The sequence below is a fragment of the Microcaecilia unicolor genome, chromosome 4 (assembly GCF_901765095.1).
Source record: "Microcaecilia unicolor chromosome 4, aMicUni1.1, whole genome shotgun sequence".
Taxonomy (NCBI): Eukaryota; Metazoa; Chordata; class Amphibia; order Gymnophiona; family Siphonopidae; genus Microcaecilia; species Microcaecilia unicolor.
The window spans coordinates 241,151,627-241,173,388 of NC_044034.1; the positions used below are offsets into that span (position 1 = coordinate 241,151,627).

Below are 21,762 nucleotides of genomic sequence, written 5' to 3' on the forward strand. Positions count from 1 at the left end.
CACTGCTATTTCTGGGATAAGCAGCATAAAATTTATTGAACTTTTTTGAGATCTTGCCAGGTATTTGTGACCTGGATTGGTCACTGTTGGAAACAGGATGCTGGGCTTGATGGACCTTTGGTCTGTCCCAGTGTAGCAATACTATGTACTTATAAATGTGATAGCATCCTCAAATATAAGTAGATGGCATTGAAATAGTTATTTGTAATTTATTCTAAACAAGCTCCCAAACTGGTCAAATCGATCTTTTTAGCTCCTTGCTTATCAAAATGAGACAGGCATGTAAACTGCACTTCAGTTTGTATTTATGCTGACTGAATCATGCTATTGCAACAGAGCAGAGAAATGAAAGTATAAGGATGCAAAAAGGTTGAACATTTTTTTCTCCAAATTAAGCAGCACTAGATAATTCAGTTGTGTTATGCATATGCACAAGTGCTCCTTGTGCTTCAAATCTCGCAGGGCAATTGTATTTTCTCTCAGATTATTCTTATCCTTACCTGTCAAAATCATCATCCTCCAGCTCATCAGCATTTGCCCAGTCTTCATCCTCTTCTAAATCAACCATCATCGCCAACATCTGAGGGACTTAAAAGACAAAGTTTGTTCCCTGCACAAGTAGGAGGATTATCTGCTCAGTCATCCTAGCAAAGGCATAAATGTGTTTAGAAATGGGTAACAACTATTGAAGAGCTAACTTTACCTAGTAAGTCTTTTCTGCCCACAAAACCAGAAGTAATAACCTTAGAGTCAATTTGGGAGGCTCTTATGGGTCTAGAGAAAATTTTCTCCCAGAAAAATAACGAACCTGGAAACAAGAACTGATAATATTGAAAAAAATCTATACAGCTGAACAGTGATAATGTGAAATCCCTTCAACAAGTACAGTCCAATTTAATTAAGGAAAATGCACAATTACATCTTAAAATTGAAAATATGGAAAATCAGCTAAGGGCTAAATCTCTTAGGCTGATTAATTTTCCAAAGGTTTCATCTGTTGCCCCCTTAATAACATTTAAGAAATATCTATCTGAAATTTTAAAGATTCCAGAACAAGTTTCTCCACCTGTTTCGAAAATATACTATTTACCACCATATAAGGGGAAAAAAGATGATCAAAATGGAGGAGCAGAACTTTCATTTGATATACTTAATTTAACTCAGGTAATTCAAGAAGATGAGAAGGTGATACCAGCAACATTAATAGTGACTTTTGTACTAGAACCTGACCAAGATTGGGTTCTGAAGCAATGTTTTCGTCATACAGATGAACTCTTTATGAATAATAAGATAAGAATGTTTCCAGATATTGCTAGAACAACCCAAAAGAGACGTCAATTATTTTTAAAATTACGTCCTAGGGTATTACAACTGGGTGGTTTATTTTGGTTAAATTTCCCGTGCAAATGTGTACTGAAAGTTAATTCAGTTAGATATATTTTTTATGATCCAATTCATCTAACCTCTTTTTTAGATTCTAAGGTTGCCACCACCCCTAAGCAACAACCTGCAACACTATCTACATCTACTCCGTAATAATTATTGACTTGGTGTCTTATATCTTTCTTCAATTTCCTATTTTGATTTAATAGTAAGGAGAAATTAGATCGTACCTGCTAATTTGCTTTCCTTTAGTCCCTCCGGACCGGACCAGGATTGGACTGATGGGTTGTGCTCGCCTACCAGCAGGTGGAGACTGAGAAAAAACTCTGACTCTAGAGAGCCAATAGGAGCCCTGGCCATGTGACCTTAGCCTCAGTATTTGAATAGCAAAGCAGGAAAGAAAGATAGACCTTCTGTGCCGTATGGAATCCTAGCAGCCACAAAGCACTCGGCAATGCCAAGTATCAGAGCTCACCAGCAACTCTCACCAGAGAAGTGGTATGGCCCGATATGTATTACAGCTCACCAGCAACTCTCACTAGAGAAGTGGTATGGCTCACTTGTACTATAGCTCACCAGCAACTCTCACCAGAGAAGCGATATGGCTCACATGTAATATAGCTCACCAGCAACTCTCCCCAGAGAAGTGGTATGGCTCACATATAATATAGCTCACCTGCAACTCTCACCAGAGAAGTGGTATGGCTCACTTGTCTTATAGCTCACCAGCAACTCTAACCAGAGAAGTGGTATGGCCCACTTAAGATTTTATATATATTCCATCAACTGAGCTTACCAGCAACTCTCACCAGAAAAGTGGTAAATCATATTTAAGGTTTTATAGATATTCCAGCAACTGAGCTCAGCCACAACTCTCACCAGAGAAGTGGTATGGCGTATTTAAGGTTTTATAGATAGATTCCAGCAATTGAGCTCACCAGCAACCACCAGAGAAGTGGTATAGACCACGTAAAGTTCTGTATATATATAGTATTGTTCCACGAATCGTAAAGGAATGAATACACTTCCTACTGAATACACTTCCTACTTAATAAAAGAAGCTAAAGAGTAGAGAGAACATGGGAGGGGCCTGGTCCGGTCCGGAGGGACTAAAGGAAAGCAAATTAGCAGGTAAGATCTAATTTCTCCTTCCTTAGCGTCCCTCCGGACCGGACCAGGATTGGACTGATGGGAAGTACCAAAGCAGTAATCTGAAGGGAGGGACCTTATGAAAACTGCAGAGAAATGTTCATGCTGCATAGGCCACCTGGCGACAACTAACATGTAGTGTGTCCCAATGAGCAAAATAAAATGAAACTAGGACTAAGTTGCCAACTTACCAATGTGCACCGAGAGCACCAAAAATCGCCGTAGTAAGAATAGAGCCCACTTCTGAAGTTGTGGAATATGTTGTAATACGCTGTGAAACTGCCCTCTCAGCGAGAAGAGAAATAGACATTCTCATTTCCTTGATCCTTCGCGATATAGCGGGTTAGAAACAATGAAAAACTTTTACGCCTACTGGCTAGAAGGACAAAACCAATAAGAAAAAACCGATTAGGAAAGGTGAAAACTTTAAACTACAGCAGACCGAAAAGAAGTTACCAACCATAGAAGTATTCCACACATAGATCTACTTGCTGCAATGGCTACTGGGAAACACTGCTTGAAGAGGAAAACTTTATAGAAAAAGTTATGGCTACTAGAAAACAGAACTTTAAGAGTCTGTTCACCTAGTTCACCTAGCTGGTGGATGAAGCGGGAGGTACAGGTGCAGGACTCCTTTAAGAAACCGCTTTGACAGTGGATGCTGCATAAGCGTGCGGTTGTCAACAGTATCATGCATCACTGATAGAGCTGCCAAATGAACTCTAATGGATGAGTAAGACAGACAAGATTTCGCAAGATGCAGAAGATATTCCAAAACATGCAAAATGGATACTGTTTGTGGAATGAAGTGGCGAGAGGAGTACCACAGAGTGAACCGTCGCCACTTTGATTCATAGGACTTTAATGTAGATTTCTGTCTGGAAGCAATTAAAACTTGAAGTACTTCCTGCGAAAATATCAAAGATGTTGCAGACCCAGTAACCACGCCATAAGTTTGAGTGACTGGGGGTCCGGATGTAGAAGGGTGCCTTGGTTCTGCGTAAACACCTAGTGAGATGATGGAAGAAACGCATAAAGAAGGCTGAAAAACCCCTGCTGGACGTTGGCATCTGTCCCTGTCTCCGTCAAGACTGTTGCTGAACGGAAGAAGCAAGAAATGTTCATGAGCCTGAAGGCAAAAAGAGATAGCCCTGAAGTGTCGTAGTGAGGAAGTAAGGCTGAAAAAATGAGAGTCCATTCACCTAAATGCAGGGTGACACAACTAAGAAAAAATGAGTACAAACTCAAGAGTATACTCTTAACTCCTCCTTGGCGGATGACATAACCCATTGCCATGGCAAGGACCAACATAGCTCTCTCCGCCTTGTTTGTCAGTAGGGAAAACAAAATTCACCCGAAGGTAAAACGAATTGCTGAGGTCCCCCAGAAAAAAAATATATACAAAAAAGCTTCTGCCAAAAAGTGTACTGCACGAAGCATCCCAATGACAGAACTAAGGTTCTTGAGATAACTAGATGACACTTAAATAGCGCGATTGATGACCCTGAGATTCGCAATAGTATGAAGGAAAATTCCTTCTTGGGCATTAGAGAGTAAAATTGCATTCTGCAGAATAGAGCGAGGAAATGGCCGAAGGCCCAAGGTCACCAAGAAAAATATAAACTGGGATGTTTGCAGAGGAGACAAAAGACTGTGCGCCAACCTGACTAAACAAAGAGAAAATCAGAGATATCTGATGAGAGATCAAATGAGAGATCAAATGAGAGGCCTGGCTACAATCACCACCCAACCTAGAGACTGTAAGAAATGCAACACCCGGTGCGTGACCTGAGAACTCTGCTGATAAGACTTTCTCCAATTAGGCAGTCGTCTAGGTAAGAATGAAATGACCCTAAGAGCGCAATGAACATCCTCTTAGATCTATAAAAGAACGGAAGAGAGAGTACTGCTGAAAATGACCGGTTAATGCATAAGCAAAAAACTAGCCATTCTCTGGATCCTGAGGAGAAGAGGAAGGGTGACCAAGGACACCAGTTAAATAGGGCTACAAACTCCAACCCTCTCTCTATGGCGTTCCATAGTTGGGTAAGTTCTGAATATAGAAAGTTCTGAATATAGGAGTCCACCAGCTATGGTAGTATGCTCCGGACAGAAAAAAAATTGTCCCAGTATGAACGTCTGATTCACCGGCCTGTAATTTCTTGGATCTCCCTAATCCACATACCACTAATCCACGTACCACGGTCATGCGTCCTCCCTCACTGAGATGTAGATTGTAAGCTCCTTTGAGCAGGGAACGTCCTTCTTTGTTAATTTGTACAGCGCTGCGTAACCCTAGTAGCGCTCTAGAAATGTTAAGTAGTAGTAGTAGTACCAGACTCACACCCAATAGATATGAATGTTGAGCTTGTTTCAGGTTAAAACACCGAACCTAGGCCCAGGGTCCCCGGTGTTCCTAGTGAACAGCCATGGCAAATATTGTATGCGTTAGTTTGCAGAATTACTGCAAAGCCTTGCTTTTGGAGCAGAGATTTCTGTTCGATACTCTCGTGAGAGTTTTTTTTTTTTTCTTTAATGCTGTTCTGGCTGTAGAAAGGTGGACATTTGAGCTTCCCCAGAATGGCAAAACTTATGTACCTATGCCCATTAGATATGAATGCTGGACTTGATGGACTTTAGGCCTTACCCAGCATAACCATACTTATGTACCTATGGTATAAATACACAGGAAGTGAGTGAATCCCCTTCCAATTGAAAGAACACTCTGGAGTGAAGGCGCATAGAATGAAAATGAAAAAGGACAAACTTGGAAATTACCTGTAACGAAAAAAGTGAAGTTGTGCCACAGCCACTTGGTGAAGGCAGTGTAGACAAGACTGTATCTGAATTCAAGAAAGCTTGATATAACATCAGGTCTCTAAGGAAGAGGAAGAGATAGCAGATGGTATGTATAGGCATACTGGACCAAACCAGGATGTTTATAATCTGCCAATGCTGAACTGATAGAGTAGAGACAAACACGAGTAGATGGTTTGAGGACCGTCCACTATCTTTAAGTGAAAGGATGACTTTATTCTCTAAGTGACCATATGTCCTGTAAAAACCAGAAGAAAGCTAAAATGAAATATGAGAGGCTTCAAGGCAGTTGGAAAAGAAGGGAAGACATGAATAAAGCATGCCTGCTAAGGCAGCTGAGTGACTGGGAGCTTGGTAGACAGGACTGTCCCTCAGAGAATATGAAAGAGCTGATATATCCCCATGGCATCTGAACAATATACTGTATGCCTCTAGAGAAGGCTTCTTAAAGTCGGAAAAAGAAAACACTGTATAACACTACAGCCATTGAGAGTGTCTGTTAAGTTCTTAAAACACTATATAACATCATAGGCATGGAGTAAAATGCTTGAAAGGAACTAAGATATTATGGTCAGAATTGCAAAGTACCAATCAATTGACTCTTAGACAATGTAGTCCTATTCACCAGGGAATGAGAAAGACAGAAATTTACTCTATGCCTATAGAGAAAGTTTCTAAAGTTCTTAAAACACTGTATAATACTACAGCTATTGAGGAAAATGCTTGAAATGAATTATGATATTATGATAAGATGTAGATTTTCCACCAGGCAATAAAAAATGACTGAGCACCAGAAAAAACTAGTGTTAACAGCCCCGTGATACATAGAAATTTAAAAGAAGAAAAGCTTGTTATATATCCATATATGAAAGGAGCCCCCTTTCAATCAAATATTGCCTGCTGATGTGAAGAGCATTTTAGAATACGCCGTTCAGCACATACAAAAGTGTACACATCTTGGAGCCGAACTGCTCTATGAACTGCAGCCTTACCTTCCGCAGAGAGATCCCCGACTGATAAGATGGAGGGAGAAACAAAATGGCCGCCGTTCGCGCCACTGGCCCTGTGGTGATCGTCGACAGCGCGCCCAACACCTCCGAACAAGTGAAGCCCAGTGGAACGGCGAAGAAACAACAGCCGGCGAAAAAGGCCACGAAAAAACCGGAGGCAGCACTGGACCCGAAGAAACCTTGAAGGGAGAGCAAAATTTACACGTTCCGGCTGCGTGAACTGCGCCTGACCGACAGCAGCTGTTTGAACTTTTAAGCCATATCAGAAAAAACAGGTGGCCGCGCTTATGCAGTTCGCACCTTTCTTTTTTTTCATTTCTTTAAACTGCCGCTGCCAAAACGCAAGAAAATGGAGGAAATTAAATCTGACGAGAAAAATCGCTGTTTAAAGTCACAGACACTGAATTATTTTCTTCTGTTTTTTTTTTTTTTTTTAATAACCCCTCAATCATAATAAAACACTGGAGCTGCCTGCTCGTTAGAAGTCTGGGGAAAGAAAGGCTGCTTCTTTGAATTTCCTTTTATTTGATTTAATTCTTTTAAAGCAGCTACCTGTTAAAAGTGGCTGCCTCTCCCAAAGACAGTACACCTTTCCAGAGAAAGGGACGGCCCTTCCCTGCTAAGCCAGGGAGATGGGGAGGAAGGGGGGTGGACTCGAGACACCCGAGTTTAACACCCCCGAGGCTGTCAAAGAAAGAAGAGAAAGGAAACCCTGTCAAGCCTCTAAATAAGATTCCAGGCACAGAATTATCACAAATATCTGTAATATCTAAAGAGAAAAGGAGAGAGACTAATGGGCTCACTTCCTACCTGCTGGGAGACTGAGAAAATACTGAGGCTAAGGTCACATGGCCAGGGCTCCTATTGGCTCTCTAGAGTCAGAGTTTTTTCTCAGTCTCCACCTGCTGGTAGGCGAGCACAACCCATCAGTCCAATCCTGGTCCGGTCCGGAGGGACGCTAAGGAACTATATTTCATGGAATTTTACCTTGCTTTCCCCCTTGTTTGTGGACTAGAAATGGAGATAGAAATAATATAGACAAAAGTATATTTGTATTCAATTTTTCCTGCAATGTAACTGAATTGTTTATTTCATACCATTTTTGCATATCAAGAGTTTCTTGACAAATTGTTAATATTTGATTAAAAATAAACTAAAGAAAGAAAGAAAGAAATGGGATAACAAAATGATAGTGGGAATAGTCCCTGTACAAGAACCATACCTACTTGTACCACATGGTGTAATTTTTTCACCGACATATCAAAATATGACATACCTGATTATTCTTAGGCTCTCCATTCACAGCATCAGATTATGTGGTCCACTAAGGACTAGATCTAGAATAGATCTCTAGCAAGCCTCGATGTTAACATTATTCAGTCAATAACAGAGTAACTGAAATCATTGTGTTGCCCATTTTGTTAGCCTCTCTACTTTCTAACATTTCTGCATCTGTCTGTTCATTCTGGCCAGGTGGACAGTAGTAAACTCCAATCACCTGTTACACACAGAATTGCTATCCATAAGGATTCCAAGATGTATTTTGTGTCCTGCAGAATTCTTAGTCTATTTGATTCAAGGTCATCTAACATATAATGCTACTCCACCAATTTGATCCACCCTACCACTTCAATATGATTTGTACCCTGGTATGACAGTATCCCGTTGGTTATCTTCTTCCACCAGTTCTCAGAAATGCCTATTATATTGTATCTTTTCATTTGCATACAGACACTTCAGAGAATGCTTTTCTTCTCAATTACAACTTGCTCAGCAGTTGCCAGTGAATTTCTTTTCTGGCACTATTACTTTCTTCAAGTTTAGCTTTGCTAGTTTATTGCTTTCTGTTCTCTAAACATCTACCACACTATCATATCACTATCATATGAGGTTCTTAAACCCTTCAGTGAATACTGAAAATTCTTCCTTTCTCCTGTCACCAACATATCCTGAAAACAGTCATCACCTTACTTTACTGCCATAACTCTTCTTCTGCTCACAAACTGTCAACTTCCTTGCTTCTCTCAGCTTTTCCAGATATTAATTGATCCCTTGTAACTTTATAATGTTCCTTATTTTTGCAATCATGTCCTTTGAAAGCCATGCTATCTTTTTAAAATGGTCTTTAACAAAGATAGCCAAAGGAAAAAATGATTGCATTTGAGAGAAGGGAGAGTAATGGTTACTTACTGGTTTGTGCAACAATGTTTGTATGCTTTCTCAACATTGCTGCTGCAGTCTCTGAAAGAGTCACTATCACTTCAAGGGCCAGCTGCCGCTGCATATTACTGAGGGAAGTGTCTGCACACAACTGCAAAGCAGAAACACAACAGGATTTCAACAGATTAACATTTATATAAGTACATAAGTAGTGCCATACTGGGAAAGACCAAAGGTCCATCTAGCCCAGCATCCTGTCACCGACAGTGGCCAATCCAGGTCAAGGGCACCTGGCACGCTCCCCAAACGTAAAAACATTCCAGACAAGTTATACCTAAAAATGAGGAATTTTTCCAGTCCATTTAATAGCGGTCTATGGACTTGTCCTTTAGGAATCTATCTAACCCCTTTTTAAACTCCGTCAAGCTAACCGCCCGTACCACGTTCTCCGGCAATGAATTCCAGAGTCTAATTACACGTTGGGTGAAGAAAAATTTTCTCCGATTCGTTTTAAATTTACCACACTGTAGCTTCAACTCATGCCCTCTAGTCCTAGTATTTTTGGATAGCGTGAACAGTCGCTTCACATCCACCCGATCCATTCCACTCATTATTTTATACACTTCTATCATATCTCCCCTCAGCCGTCTCTTCTCCAAGCTGAAAAGCCCTAGCCTTCTCAGCCTCTCTTCATAGGAAAGTCGTCCCATCCCCACTATCATTTTCGTCGCCCTTCGCTGTACCTTTTCCAATTCTACTATATCTTTTTTGAGATACGGAGACCAGTACTGAACACAATACTCCAGGTGCGGTCGCACCATGGAGCGATACAACGGCATTATAACATCCGCACACCTGGACTCCATACCCTTCTTAATAACACCCAACATTCTATTCGCTTTCCTAGCCGCAGCAGCACACTGAGCAGAAGGTTTCAGCGTATCATCGACGACGACACCCAGATCCCTTTCTTGATCCGTAACTCCTAACGCGGAACCTTGCAAGACGTAGCTATAATTCGGGTTCCTCTTACCCACATGCATCACTTTGCACTTGTCATTTGTGTGTGATTTGCATAAAAGCACTCCAAGTGTGATGTCCTGGTGCACAACAGATATACCTTAAGACTCAGCTGCAGTGTTGGCTCCAGATGTGGACGCAAGTACTTGGGAACAGTATCAGCAATCTCCACCAAGGATTTCAGCACAGAGTCATCATTCTGATAACAAGATTCATTTACTGCCTACAGAAAAGTGGAGCAAAATAGGATACAGAATTTTTTTTAACAGACTAATGCATATCTACTTACCAGGAAAGAGAACTTTTGAAAACAATTTCAGTGGTAAAATATTTGTATATTGTTTTTTGAAGATTGTCTCCTGACAATGCAGATGACAGACATCCAGTTTGCAGGAAGAAAATCTGTAGATTGCACTTTGAAATGTGTATGAATTAATTTTCCCTTACATGTTTTCAATCTCAGTAACAAAATCAGTAAGTAACCATGTAATCAGATACTTGGAGGAGACCCCATGGGTATACCTATACAAAATATACTTATATGTAGTTAACAACTGTGCACCATACTCCACAATTATTTCTCTTATTTCTATTCTATCCACTGCCTCCCCCTCTATTCCCTATAATGTAACTTTATAACTCCACAGGTATCCTTCCCATCAGCGCATAACATCAGGATATAAGAACATAAGAACGTAAGCATTGCTATACTAGGTCAGACCGAAGGTCCTTCAAGCCCAGAACAGTAAAACAGATTTTATGCTGCTTATCCTACAAATAAGCATTGCATTTTCCCCTATTCATCTTAATAGCTTATGGACTTTTCTCTAACGAAATTATCCAAACCTTTAAACCCTGCTAACAGCTTTTACCACATTCTCTGGCAACGAATTGCAGCATTACACACTGAGTGAAGAACTATTTTAGTCCTAGTATTTTTAGAAAGAACACACAGGCGATTCACCTCTTCCTGTTCCACTCTACTCAGTGTTTCATAGACTTCTATCATATCTCCTCCTCAGCCTCTTCTCTAAGCTCAAGAGCCTTAGCCACTTTAGCCTTTCCTCTTAGGGAGGTCATTCCATCCCCTTTCAACATTTGTCGCCTCTCTCTGTACCCTTTGCTAATTCAGTTTTTTTTTTTTTGAGATGTGGTGCCCAGAATTGCATACAGTATTCGAGGTGATGAACAACAAAAGTCACTATATGTTCAACATTCTCTCTGAGCTTAGTGAATAAATGGTTCCCACGTTGGTTATGTTGACAAGTTTCACACATCTTTGATCGCTGTCAGTTTGCCCAAGGTAAATAAGCTCCATAAACACCTTTTTTTTTCTGGCACCTTATTTCTAGAATAGCTTACCACCATATTCATACAGAACTGTTCTTGCCAAAATTCAAAGCTTTCCTTAAAATACATTTATCAGTCTGCTTTTGAAGCCCCTGGATGATAAGGCTTGGATGGGTTGTGCACTGATAACCCCAGGTCTGTGTTTTCAACTTTTCTTTTAACTGAGTTTTTGTTGCATGAGTGTCTTTCCTATTTTAAATAGATATTCATTCAGCTTCCTATTTTATCGCTGTAAACTGCTGTGACCTGTGTTCAGTAATAGCAGCATACTAAGTTATGTAAATAAACATACACCTGGAGTTGTGTAACCTGAAGGTCCTGCTATTTCTAGACCTTGGAACTTCCTGAGTACATGTCTAGTCTCAGCGAGATTGAATAATTTCTTGGCTTACACTCGCCCTCTATAATGCAGCAAAATAGACCTTAGGTTCTTTCTCCACCTCTCTTCCCCAGTACATGTGCCCCCAGCTTCATGTACTCCCTCCAGTACTCCTGGACAGTTCCACAAGATACAATACACAGTCCACAACCCCTTCCAGTATTCCTTCAGGCTTAAAAGGATACATCTCATTCAAATATCTGTTGTGTGTATACACACACACACATACATACACACATACAGTGCACTCCATTTAAGTGCATGTCGGATAAGTGCATGCTCTGTTTAATTGCATGCCGTACTTCGATCCCATTTTTGGTGCCATCAATTTCTATGGAAACAAACTTCGGTTTAGCGCACCACTGATAAGTGCAAGATTCACTTGTATGCATGGTTTAAGACTGCTCCTCTGCAGGGAAGACTCCGCATAATCGCGTGCACGGAATATGGAAGCCGATTGGTGCGTGACAACCAACGAGATTTCAAATTTACCACCCCTTTAGCTGCCACAGGCAGAATAAGCGAAAGAATGTTGTTAGAGTGTACACTGGGGTCATCGTCGCGGCGGAACAGAAAGACTAACACTGGCTGAATGAATAGAAGTTCTTAAAAAAATTAGAAAAAGTCAAGCATCTATTGCTAAAGAATATGGTGTCAATCCCAGTCAAATTTCACGTGTCTTGAAGCACAAAGACCAGCTTCTGGAAGACTGGCAAAACAATATAAATCCACAACGGAAACGAAAACGAGCGGGAAAAGTTGAGGAGGTAGAAGATGCTGTTCTTCGGTGGTTTTCTCGAGTCAGGAGCAGACAGTTACCTGTCAGTGGTCCACTGCTTATGGAGAAAGCTAACCAGCTAGCTGAAAGTCTTTGACTAACTGAATTCAAAGCCACTGTTGGATGGTTGGAAAGACGGAAGGAAAGGAACAACATAAAATTCAAGAAACAGCATGGTGAGAAACAAGACACTGATGACTTTGGTGCTGAAAATTGGGTTGTTTCAGTTCTTCCTACCATCTTGAACGAGTTTGCACCTCGTGACATTTTCAATGCTGAAGAAAATGGTCTCTACTGGCGAGCAATTCCTGATGGAACACTTGCATTTAAACATGCCAAAACTACTGGAGGTAAAACGTCAAAGGACTGACTGACGATCCTCCTTTGCTGCAATATGGATGATGGGAGTGAGAAGTTGGAACCCCTTGTCATTGGAAAGAGCAGACAGCCCTGTTGCTTCAAGAAAGTTAAGCAACTTCCTGTGTCATACGAGGCTAACGCAAATTCATGGATGGCTGAGGAAATTAGCAGTGGCTAAAGAAGTTAGACACTAGAATGTGGGCACAAAAGCGTCAGATTTTGTTGCTTTGTGACAATTGTGCTGCACACAGGGATGATGTTAGGCTGTCTAACGTCATGGTGGTCTTCCTGCCACCAAACACTACCTCTCTGATCCAACCTATGGATCAGGGCATAATAGCCAATTCCAAACAATATTATCGGGCTCTTGTGCTACGTCGTCTGATGAGCGTTATGGATAACCAGACTGGCAAGGATAAACGTGCTGTTCAACTGGCTCATAATCTATCACTGTTGGATTCCCTACATATGCAGAAAGAAGCCTGGAATCATGTTACACAGGCAACCATTGTGAACTGCTACAAATGGGCAAGCTTTGTTAAGGATGTGGAGAGGGACGAAACAGATGCAGCTGTTGCAAACGTGTCAGATGAAACATGTTATTGACATCCCAGCCAGTGTTACTGAAGAGGAGTTTCATCGCCACGTAGCTGTTGATTACGATCTACAAACAGCTGACGACAGCACTGATGTTGAGATATGCGCCTACACGCAGGCAATGACAGCTGATGATGAAACAGATGATGAAATGAGCAGTAAAGCACATGCTGACGAAATTCAACAACCTCCTCCTGTCGCTTTTGCAAGAGCACTGGAGAGTCTCAACACCGTACGGGCCTATCTAGAGGCCACTGGATGTCAGTGCTATGACAGTTTTTACCATCTGGCAGACGTAGTCTATGGAACTCAAAGACCCCATAGTGTACAGAGGACTATGACTGATTACTTCAAGTAAGCCTAACGTCAGTTAACGGAGACTGTATACTGTACGTATAATAATAAACAGTACTGTGCATATGTTTATCAGATGTCAAGCTTCTTTGGGTCACAACGGTTAAGTGCCTGCTCCTGTTAACTGCATGCATTTCTTTGGTCCCAGACCCTTGGACTTAAGCAGATTGCACTGTATATATACACATACACACACACACACACCCACCTATATACATATATATATATATATACATACATATATATATATATATACATATATATATATATATATATATATATATACACACACACATACATACGCATTGAGCCTGCATATAGGTGGGAAAATGTGGGGTACAAATGTAACAAATAAATATATATACATATATATATGAATACACATATACATACATACACACATTTTCCACCAGAGAAGCAAATGTGGAAGGAAAAATTAGTTAATTTTCTTTCCTTTAGTCCCAAAGCATCAGTCCGGACAAATGGATTGTGACCATCTGCCAGCAGGTGGAGATAGAAAGAGTTGTGCCTCATAAGCTCCTGTGCTTAGCAACAAGCCAGTATTCAATAAAGCAGTGAAAGAATGACTTTCAGAGAAAAAAACTCCAGCCTCTAAATATAAAAAGAACTATGAAATAAAGAGCAAAACTCATGCCTTAGAAATAACAGAACCAAACAATTCAAAACGGAAAAACTGAAACCATCAAAGAAGGGTGAGCTCTGGACTGATCCTTTGGGACTAAAGGAAACAAAATTATCAGGTAATTAACTAATGCTTCCCTCCATTATGTCCCAAAGATCAGTCCAGACAAATGGAATGTACAAAAGCAATCCTTCCATAAGTACATAAGCACTGCCACGCTGGGAAAAGACCAAAGGTCCATCAAGCCCAGCACTCTGTCTCCGACAGCGGCCAATCCAGGCCCTAAGAACCTGGCAAAAACCCAAACTTTAATAATGATCAATGGACTTTTCCTTAAGGAATCTGTCCAGACCCCTTTAAGAGAGGAGGGACTGTAACCCCTGCAGCAAGAGCCGTGGCCCTGAAGGAAGCATCTGCACGAGTAGACACATCCAAACGGTAATACTCAACAAAAGAATGAGAAGATCACATCGCTGACTGACAGATCTCTGCCAAAGAAATTGCCCTAGACTCTGCCAAAGAAGTCACCAAAGGCCTGGTAGAATGAACCTAGACGTGCATGGGAGCAGATCTACCCCTCAGAATGCAAGCCGAAGAAATACTCCTTAAGCCATCGATACACTGTTGCTTTGGGTCTGGCAAACCTTTCCGGGGTCCCGCAGAGAAGACAAAACAATGATCAGACCACCTGACATCGTTGGTAGCAGTAAGATAGTGGATAAGGATGTGCTTCACATCCAACAGTCACAGGGAAGCGTATTCTGCAGAATAGACCTCCGTGGAAAAAGAAGCTTTAAGAACCACTTGAAGAATCCACTGAACAAATACTGCGAAGAGTGGGACGCAGATCAGTAACTCCCTTGAGGAATCATACTATATCAGGGTAAGCAGCACTGGAGAAATTTTTCAGCTTGCGGGGGTTGAGGGGCCATGGATCCATTTTGGGGGGCCCAGGCCCCCATGGCCCCCGTAGCTACACCACTGGTCTAGCTAATGTACATTCCAAACTCTGCCCACCAACCTCTCGAGGCAGCCCACAGCTACACTTCCCTCCATTACTGATTGGACACCGTGATTCTCAAAGACTGGCCGGACAATGTGGGGAGGGTCCTAGAATATGGAAGGATAAATCTGGGATTTTCCCTTCTCTTCCCCATCTCAGAACTGGAAGAACTCTGATGATCGTGGAGCTCTGTCCAACACAACCTCTTCTGGCACTAATCTTGGACCTCCAGCAGGTTTGGGACACTCAATCTCATATAGGTGGCCCTACAACATAGCCCTCTAAGTCATGAAAACACAAGCCTCTCCACCACAAAAAGGTGGTGTCCCTTCGGAGGGTTTTTAAACTATTTGTGATTTATGTAGTCTCCAGATCCAACAGGGAAGCTATATGGCAATCTCATGCTGCCCAGAGCTCCACTGCTGCAGTCTTCTAATATTCCAGTTTCAAACTATCCCTGGAAGGTGATGACTGATCCTAGATAGGAAAAGAACCTGGGCAGACTGGATAGGCCATATGGTCTTTACCTGCCTACATTTTTCTATGTTCCTACCTGCAGTGGGTGTTTTTCATAGCAGAATTGGCACAAAAGTGGGTGTCATCTGACAGCACTGGGATGGACAGCTCTACCAGAGGTAAGAACTAATGTTCTCAACATGAAAACCTTGTTGCTCAACGGTAACAAGTGCTTTCTGTATACAGCAGGATTGATCAGACACAAGTGGATCATGTTACCATAACAGAATTGCTCTCCCAGATATCAAAACTTAGTGTAAAGTTCTGAGCATATGCAGCCCTTGCCACGCAGGGGTCTCCGTTCCTCAGTTAGTTCCATAGTTTGAAGATTAATGCAACTCATGGGGATGTGGGAAGGACTGTGCCTAATCAATAATTTTGTCTATGGGAAAACAATGTTTTTGTTCTCATTAAGCCTGGTTCCCAAACTTAGCACTACCTATCTTTTAACGTATGGTCCCAAAACCATAAGAGCTGCATCACCAAACAGAATGGCCAGCACAAATCAACGAAATGCACCACCTTATTGTGGATTGGTAAAAGCAATAGTGCAAGGTAAAGGGTGCTGCTTTACAAATAATATCCAGTGAAGGAAAGCCACCATGGCTGATTTGATGAGATTTTAACTATAAAGGCGCACCAGTTTGTTCATAACAAAAGTGAATGTAGGATTCTGGCCAGTTTGCTACATTTCATTTGGTAAATGATGGATTCAATTCTTCTGAGGTAAAACACAAGGGCTCTCTTGTGGATTTTAATGTACAAAGCACAATTTACTCGTTGATATGGAAGTGTTACCACTTGGATAAAAACTCATGAGTTCAATGACCCACTTAGCTATGATAAAGTATATGGCCCTTATGATGTGAAAAGCTTGGAGTTCATTTATTCTTCTAGATAATAGCTACCAGAAAGAGCATTTTCCAGGAATAATGTTTGAGCAAGGCAGACTCCATTGGCTAAAACAGCAGTTTCATAACAGAAGTTAAGACAAAGTGTCAAGATGCGGGGGTTGTCTGCAGTGGTGGTCTCACATGGAAAAGTCCTTTCAGTAAGTACAAATATAGGACACTGGGAGGCTAGAAGACAACCAGAACATGATATGTGGACATAGCACAGATATGTACAGAGGACACCTGGTGTCCTACATGACAGATGATAAAAATACAGCAAGGTGATGATAGGTGGATATATACTGTGGTTGCAACCATTCATGAAGTAATAGGTATATCTAGTAGACTGTTTTCTCGCTGCTGCTCAGGCCATTCCCAATTCCAAAATGGTAGAAATGACCTCCCACGACAGTCTCGTGAGGCTGCCATAGAAGTTGCAGCTGTTATTTTTTCAACACGGAGGAAAGGGGCAGGAGCAATTCGGGATGCTCCTGCTCCAAAGACATCACTACACCATCAGGGACTTTAAAAGGTAGGCCTGGGGAGGGCAGCCTACAGTTTTGTGTTTCTGCCAAAAACGCACATTTTTGGTGGAAACACAAACCCAGATTTCGGGTCGGTTTCGGTGCCGAATCTGATACCGAAATTTGGTTGGCCTCTAAATGGTTAGGTTGCAGAAGGAATCAGACATATATTCTGAGATCCAATGAGAACAGAGTCTCTCTTCTTGCAGTAGGGGATAAATGGAGGAAAGTAATCATCTTGAAAAAATTTTGTTGCAAAGAAATAGGCTGAAGTTTTAATATGGGGTGTAATTCTGTATTTTTTGGGTACCAGAATTACCTTAAAACAGAAGCCTTGACCCTCTTCCTGAACTAGGACTAGATCTACTGCATTCTACTATAATAGGAGGAGAGTGATCTTCCTAAATCGGGTGCATATGCACTCCCGATGAACCAAAATCAGACATGGTAGCCTTCCAGTGTGCTTTGAGAGAATTCAGGCCACAGTGAAGGGTGCGGGATAAAGCATAGCACTTTTGTAGTTCAGTCAAAATAGACTATCATACCTTGCGATGAACAAGTATTTTTGAATACAGGAGTAATGCTTGTAGATGGAAGGCTCTAAAAAGGTTATTATTATTTGTCACATTTGTATCCCACATTTTCCCACCTATTTGCAGGCTCAATGTGGCTTACATAGTAGCAGAGATGTGTTACAGTCTCTGATGTGAACAAATACAGAGTGATTTGTGGTAAAGCGAAATATACTTACCTGTAGCAGGTATTCTCCGAGGACAGCAGGCTGATTGTTCTCACTGATGGGTTGACGTCCAACGGCAGCCCCAGGACCGGAAATCTTCCTAGCAACAAAGCTTGCTAGAGCCCTCGTGCACACGAGTGCACGCACCGTGCATGCGCGACCGTCTTCCCGCCTGTTGCACAAATGTGTCCCTCAGTCAACTTACAAAGCAAGACAAGGGAAGAGACAACTCCAAAGGGGAAGTGGGCGGGTTGGTGAGAACAATCAGCCTGCTGTCCTCGGAGAATACCTGCTACAGGTATGTAGCTTTCGCTTTATCCGAGGACAAGCAGGCTGCTTGCTCTCACTGATGGGGTATCCCTAGCTCCCAGGCTCACTCAAAACAACTAACAGGGTCAATTGGGCCTCGCAACGGCGAGGATGTAACATAGATTGACCTGAAAACATAAAGAACTGAGAGTGCAGCCTGGAACAGAACAAAAATGGGCCTAGGGGGGAGGAGTTGGATTCTAGACCCCAAACAGATTCTGCAGCACCGACTGCCCAAACCGACTGTCGCGTTGGGTATCCTGCTGAAGGCAGTAATGAGATGTGAATGGGTGGACAGATGACCACGTCGCAGCCTTGCAAATCTCTTCTATAGTGGCTGACTTCAAGTGGGCCACTGACGCTGCCACGGCTCGAACACTATGAGCCGTGACATGACCCTCAAGAGTCAGCCCAGACTGGGTGTAAGTGAAGGATATGCAATCTGCTAGCCAATTGGAAATAATGCATTTCCCGACAGCCACTCCCCTTCTGTTGGGATCAAAGAAACAAACATTTGGGCGGACTGTCTGAATGGGCTTGTCCGCTCCAGATAGAAGGCCAATGCTCTTTTGCAGTCCAATGTGTGCAACTGACCTTCAGCAGGGCGGGTATGAGGACGGGGAAAAAATGTTGGCAAGACAACTGACTGGTTCAAATGGAACTCCGACACCACCTTCGGCAAAAACTTAGGGTGAGTGCAGAGGACTACTCTGTTATAATGAAATTTAGTATATGGAGCATAGGCTACCAAGGCTTGGAGCTCACTGACTCTACAAGCTGAAGTAACAGCCACCAAGAAAATGACCTTCCAGGTCAAGTACTTCAGATGGCAGGAATTCAGTGGCTCAAAAGGAGGTTTCATCAGCTGGGTGAGAACGACATTGAGACCCCATGACACTGGTGGAGGTTTGACAGGGGGCTTTGACAAAAGCAAACCTCTCATGAAGCGAACTAAAGGCTGTCCAGAGATAGGCTTACCTTCTACACGATAATGATAAGCACTAATTGCACTAAGATGAACTCTTACGGAGTTAGTCTTAAGACCAGACTCAGACAAGTGCAGAAGGTATTCAAGCAGGGTCTATGTAGAACAACAACGAGGGTCTAGGGCCTTGCTATCACACCAGACGGCAAACCTCCTCCATTTAAAAGAGTAACACCTCTTCATGGAATCTTTCCTGGAAGCAAGACTTGGGAGACACCCTCAGAAAGACCCAAGGAGGCGAAATCTAAGCTCTCAACATCCAGGCCGTGAGAGCCAGGGACCAGAGGTTGGGATGCAGAAGCGCCCCCTCGTTCTGAGTGATGAGGGTTGGAAAACACCAATCTCCACGGTTCTTCGGAGGACAACTCCAGAAGAAGTGGGAACCAAATCTGACGCAGCCAGAAGGGAGCGATCAGAATCATGGTTCCACGATCCTGCTTGAGTTTCAGCAAAGTCTTCCCACCAAAGGTATGAGAGAGGATATACATACAGGAGGCCCTTGCCCCAATATAGGAGAAAGGCATCCGACGCTAGCCTGCCATGGGCCTGGAGTCTGGAACAGAACTGAGGGACCTTGTGATTGGTCTGAGTGGCAAAAAGATCCACCGAGGGAGTGTCCCACGCTCGGAAGATCTTGTGTACCACGCACGAACTGAGCGACCACTCGTGAGGTTGCATTATCCTGCTCAACCTGTCGGCCAGACTGTTGTTTACGCCGGCCAGATAGGTGGCTTGGAGAAACATGCCATGCCGGCGAGCACAAAGCCACATCAGAACGGCTTCCTGACACAGGAGGCGAGATCCAGTGCCCCCCTGTTTGTTGATGTAGTACATTGCAACCTGATTGTCTGTCTGAATCTGAATAGTTTGATTGGACAGCCGATCTCTGAAAGCCTTTAGCGCGTTCCAGACCGCTCTGAACTCCAGGAGGTTGATCTGTAGACTGGTTTCCTGGAGGGACCAAACTCCTTGAGTGTGGAGCCCATCGACATGAGCTCCCCACCCCAGAAGAGACACATCCGTCGTCAGTACCTTTTGCGGCTGAGGAATTTGAAAGGGACGTCCCACGGTCAAATTGGATCGAATTGTCCACCAATGGAGGGAATTGAGAAACACTGTGGACAGCTGGATAACATCCTCTAGATCCCCCCGCAGCTTGATACCACTGGGAAGCTAGGGTGCATTGAGCTGATCTCATCTGAAGGTTGGCCATGGGAGTCACATGAACTGTGGAGGCCATATGGCCCAGCAATCTCAACATCTGCCGAACTGTGATCTGCTGAGACGCTCTGACCAAAGAAACGAGGGACAGAAGATTGTCTGCCCTTGCTTCGGGGAGGTAGGCCTGAGCCATCTTTGAGTCCAGCAGAGCTCCTATGAATTCTAGTTGTTGAACTGGAAGGAGCTAGGACTTTGGGTAATTTAGAACAAAGCCGAATAGCTCCAGGAGTTAAATAGTCATCTGCATGGACTGCTGAGCTCCTGCCCGGAAGTGCTCTTCACCAGCCAATCCTCGAGATAAGGAAAGACATGCACTCCCAGGTTGCGTAGAGACGCCGCCACTACCGTCAGGCATTTGGTGAACACCTGGGGCACGGAGGCGAGCCCAAAGGGCAGTACACAATACTGAAAGTGCTGTGTCCCCAGATGGAATCGAAGATACTGCCTGTGAGCTGGCAGTATCGGCATGTGCATATAAGCATCCTTCAAGTTCAGAGAGCATAGCCAATCGTTTTCCTGAATCATGGGAAGAAGGGTGCCCAGGGAAAGCATCCTGAACTTTTCTCAAATCAAATATTTGTTCAGGGCCCTTGGGTCTAGGATGGGACGCATCCCCCCTGTTTTCTTTTACACAAGGAAGTACCTGGAATAGAATCCCAACCTTTCCTGCCCCGGTGGAAAGGGCTCGACCGCATTGGCACTGAGAAGGGCGGAGAGTTCCTCTGCAAGTACCTGCCTGTGCTGGAAGCTGAAGGACTGAGCTCCCGGTGGACAATTTGGAGGTTTGGACATCAAATTGAGAGAGTATCCTAGCCGGACTTTTTGGAGAACCCACTGATTGGAGGTTAGAAGAGGCCACCGCTGGTGAAAAATTTTTAACCTTCCTCTGACCGGTAGATCGTCCGGCACAGACACATATATGTCGGCTATGCTCGCCTGGAGCCAGTCAAAAGCTCGTCCCTTGCTTTTCCTGGGGAGCTGCAGGGGCCTGTTGAGGCGCACGCTGTTGACGTGAACGAGCACGCTGGGGCTTAGCCTGAGCAGGCTGGCAGGAAGAAGGATTGTACCTGCGCTTATTGTAAGCGTAGGGAGCATTCTTCCGACCGCCGTAAAAAATGTCTACCTGAAGAGGTAGATGCTGAAGGCATCCGGTGGGAGAGTTTGTCGAGTGCAGTTTGCCGCTGAAGGAGCTGTTCTACTACCTGCGCAACCTTCTCGCCAAAAATATTATCCCCCCCGGCAAGGAGCTTCTGCAATCCACTGCTGAACTCGATTCTCCAGGTCCGAGGCACGCAGCCATGAGAGTCTGCGCATCACTATACCTTGTGCTGCGGCCCTAGATGCAACATCAAAAGTGTCATAAGCACCCCTGGACAGGAATTTACGACACGCCCTTCAGCTGCCTCACCACCTCCTGAAAAGGCTTGGCCTGCTCCAAAGGGAGCTGATCGACCCAAGTCCGCCAGTTGCTTCACATTATTCCGCATATGGATGCTTGTGTAGAGCTGGTAGGACTGGATCTTGGCCACGAGCATAGCGGAATGATAGGCCTTCCTCCCAAAACAGTCCAGA

The 21,762-nt window shown here is 43.3% G+C and overlaps 1 protein-coding gene across 1 annotated transcript in view; it reads right to left on the minus strand.

The window, feature by feature from the left end:
- The window catches only part of IPO5 (importin 5), a 358,310-nt gene that overhangs the window by 230,017 nt on the left and 106,531 nt on the right, over positions 1-21,762 (minus strand). Inside the window, 3 exon segments of the mRNA XM_030201357.1 lie at positions 501-588; positions 8,550-8,670; positions 9,640-9,762. Coding sequence (XP_030057217.1) covers positions 501-588; positions 8,550-8,670; positions 9,640-9,762 — 332 coding nt within the window.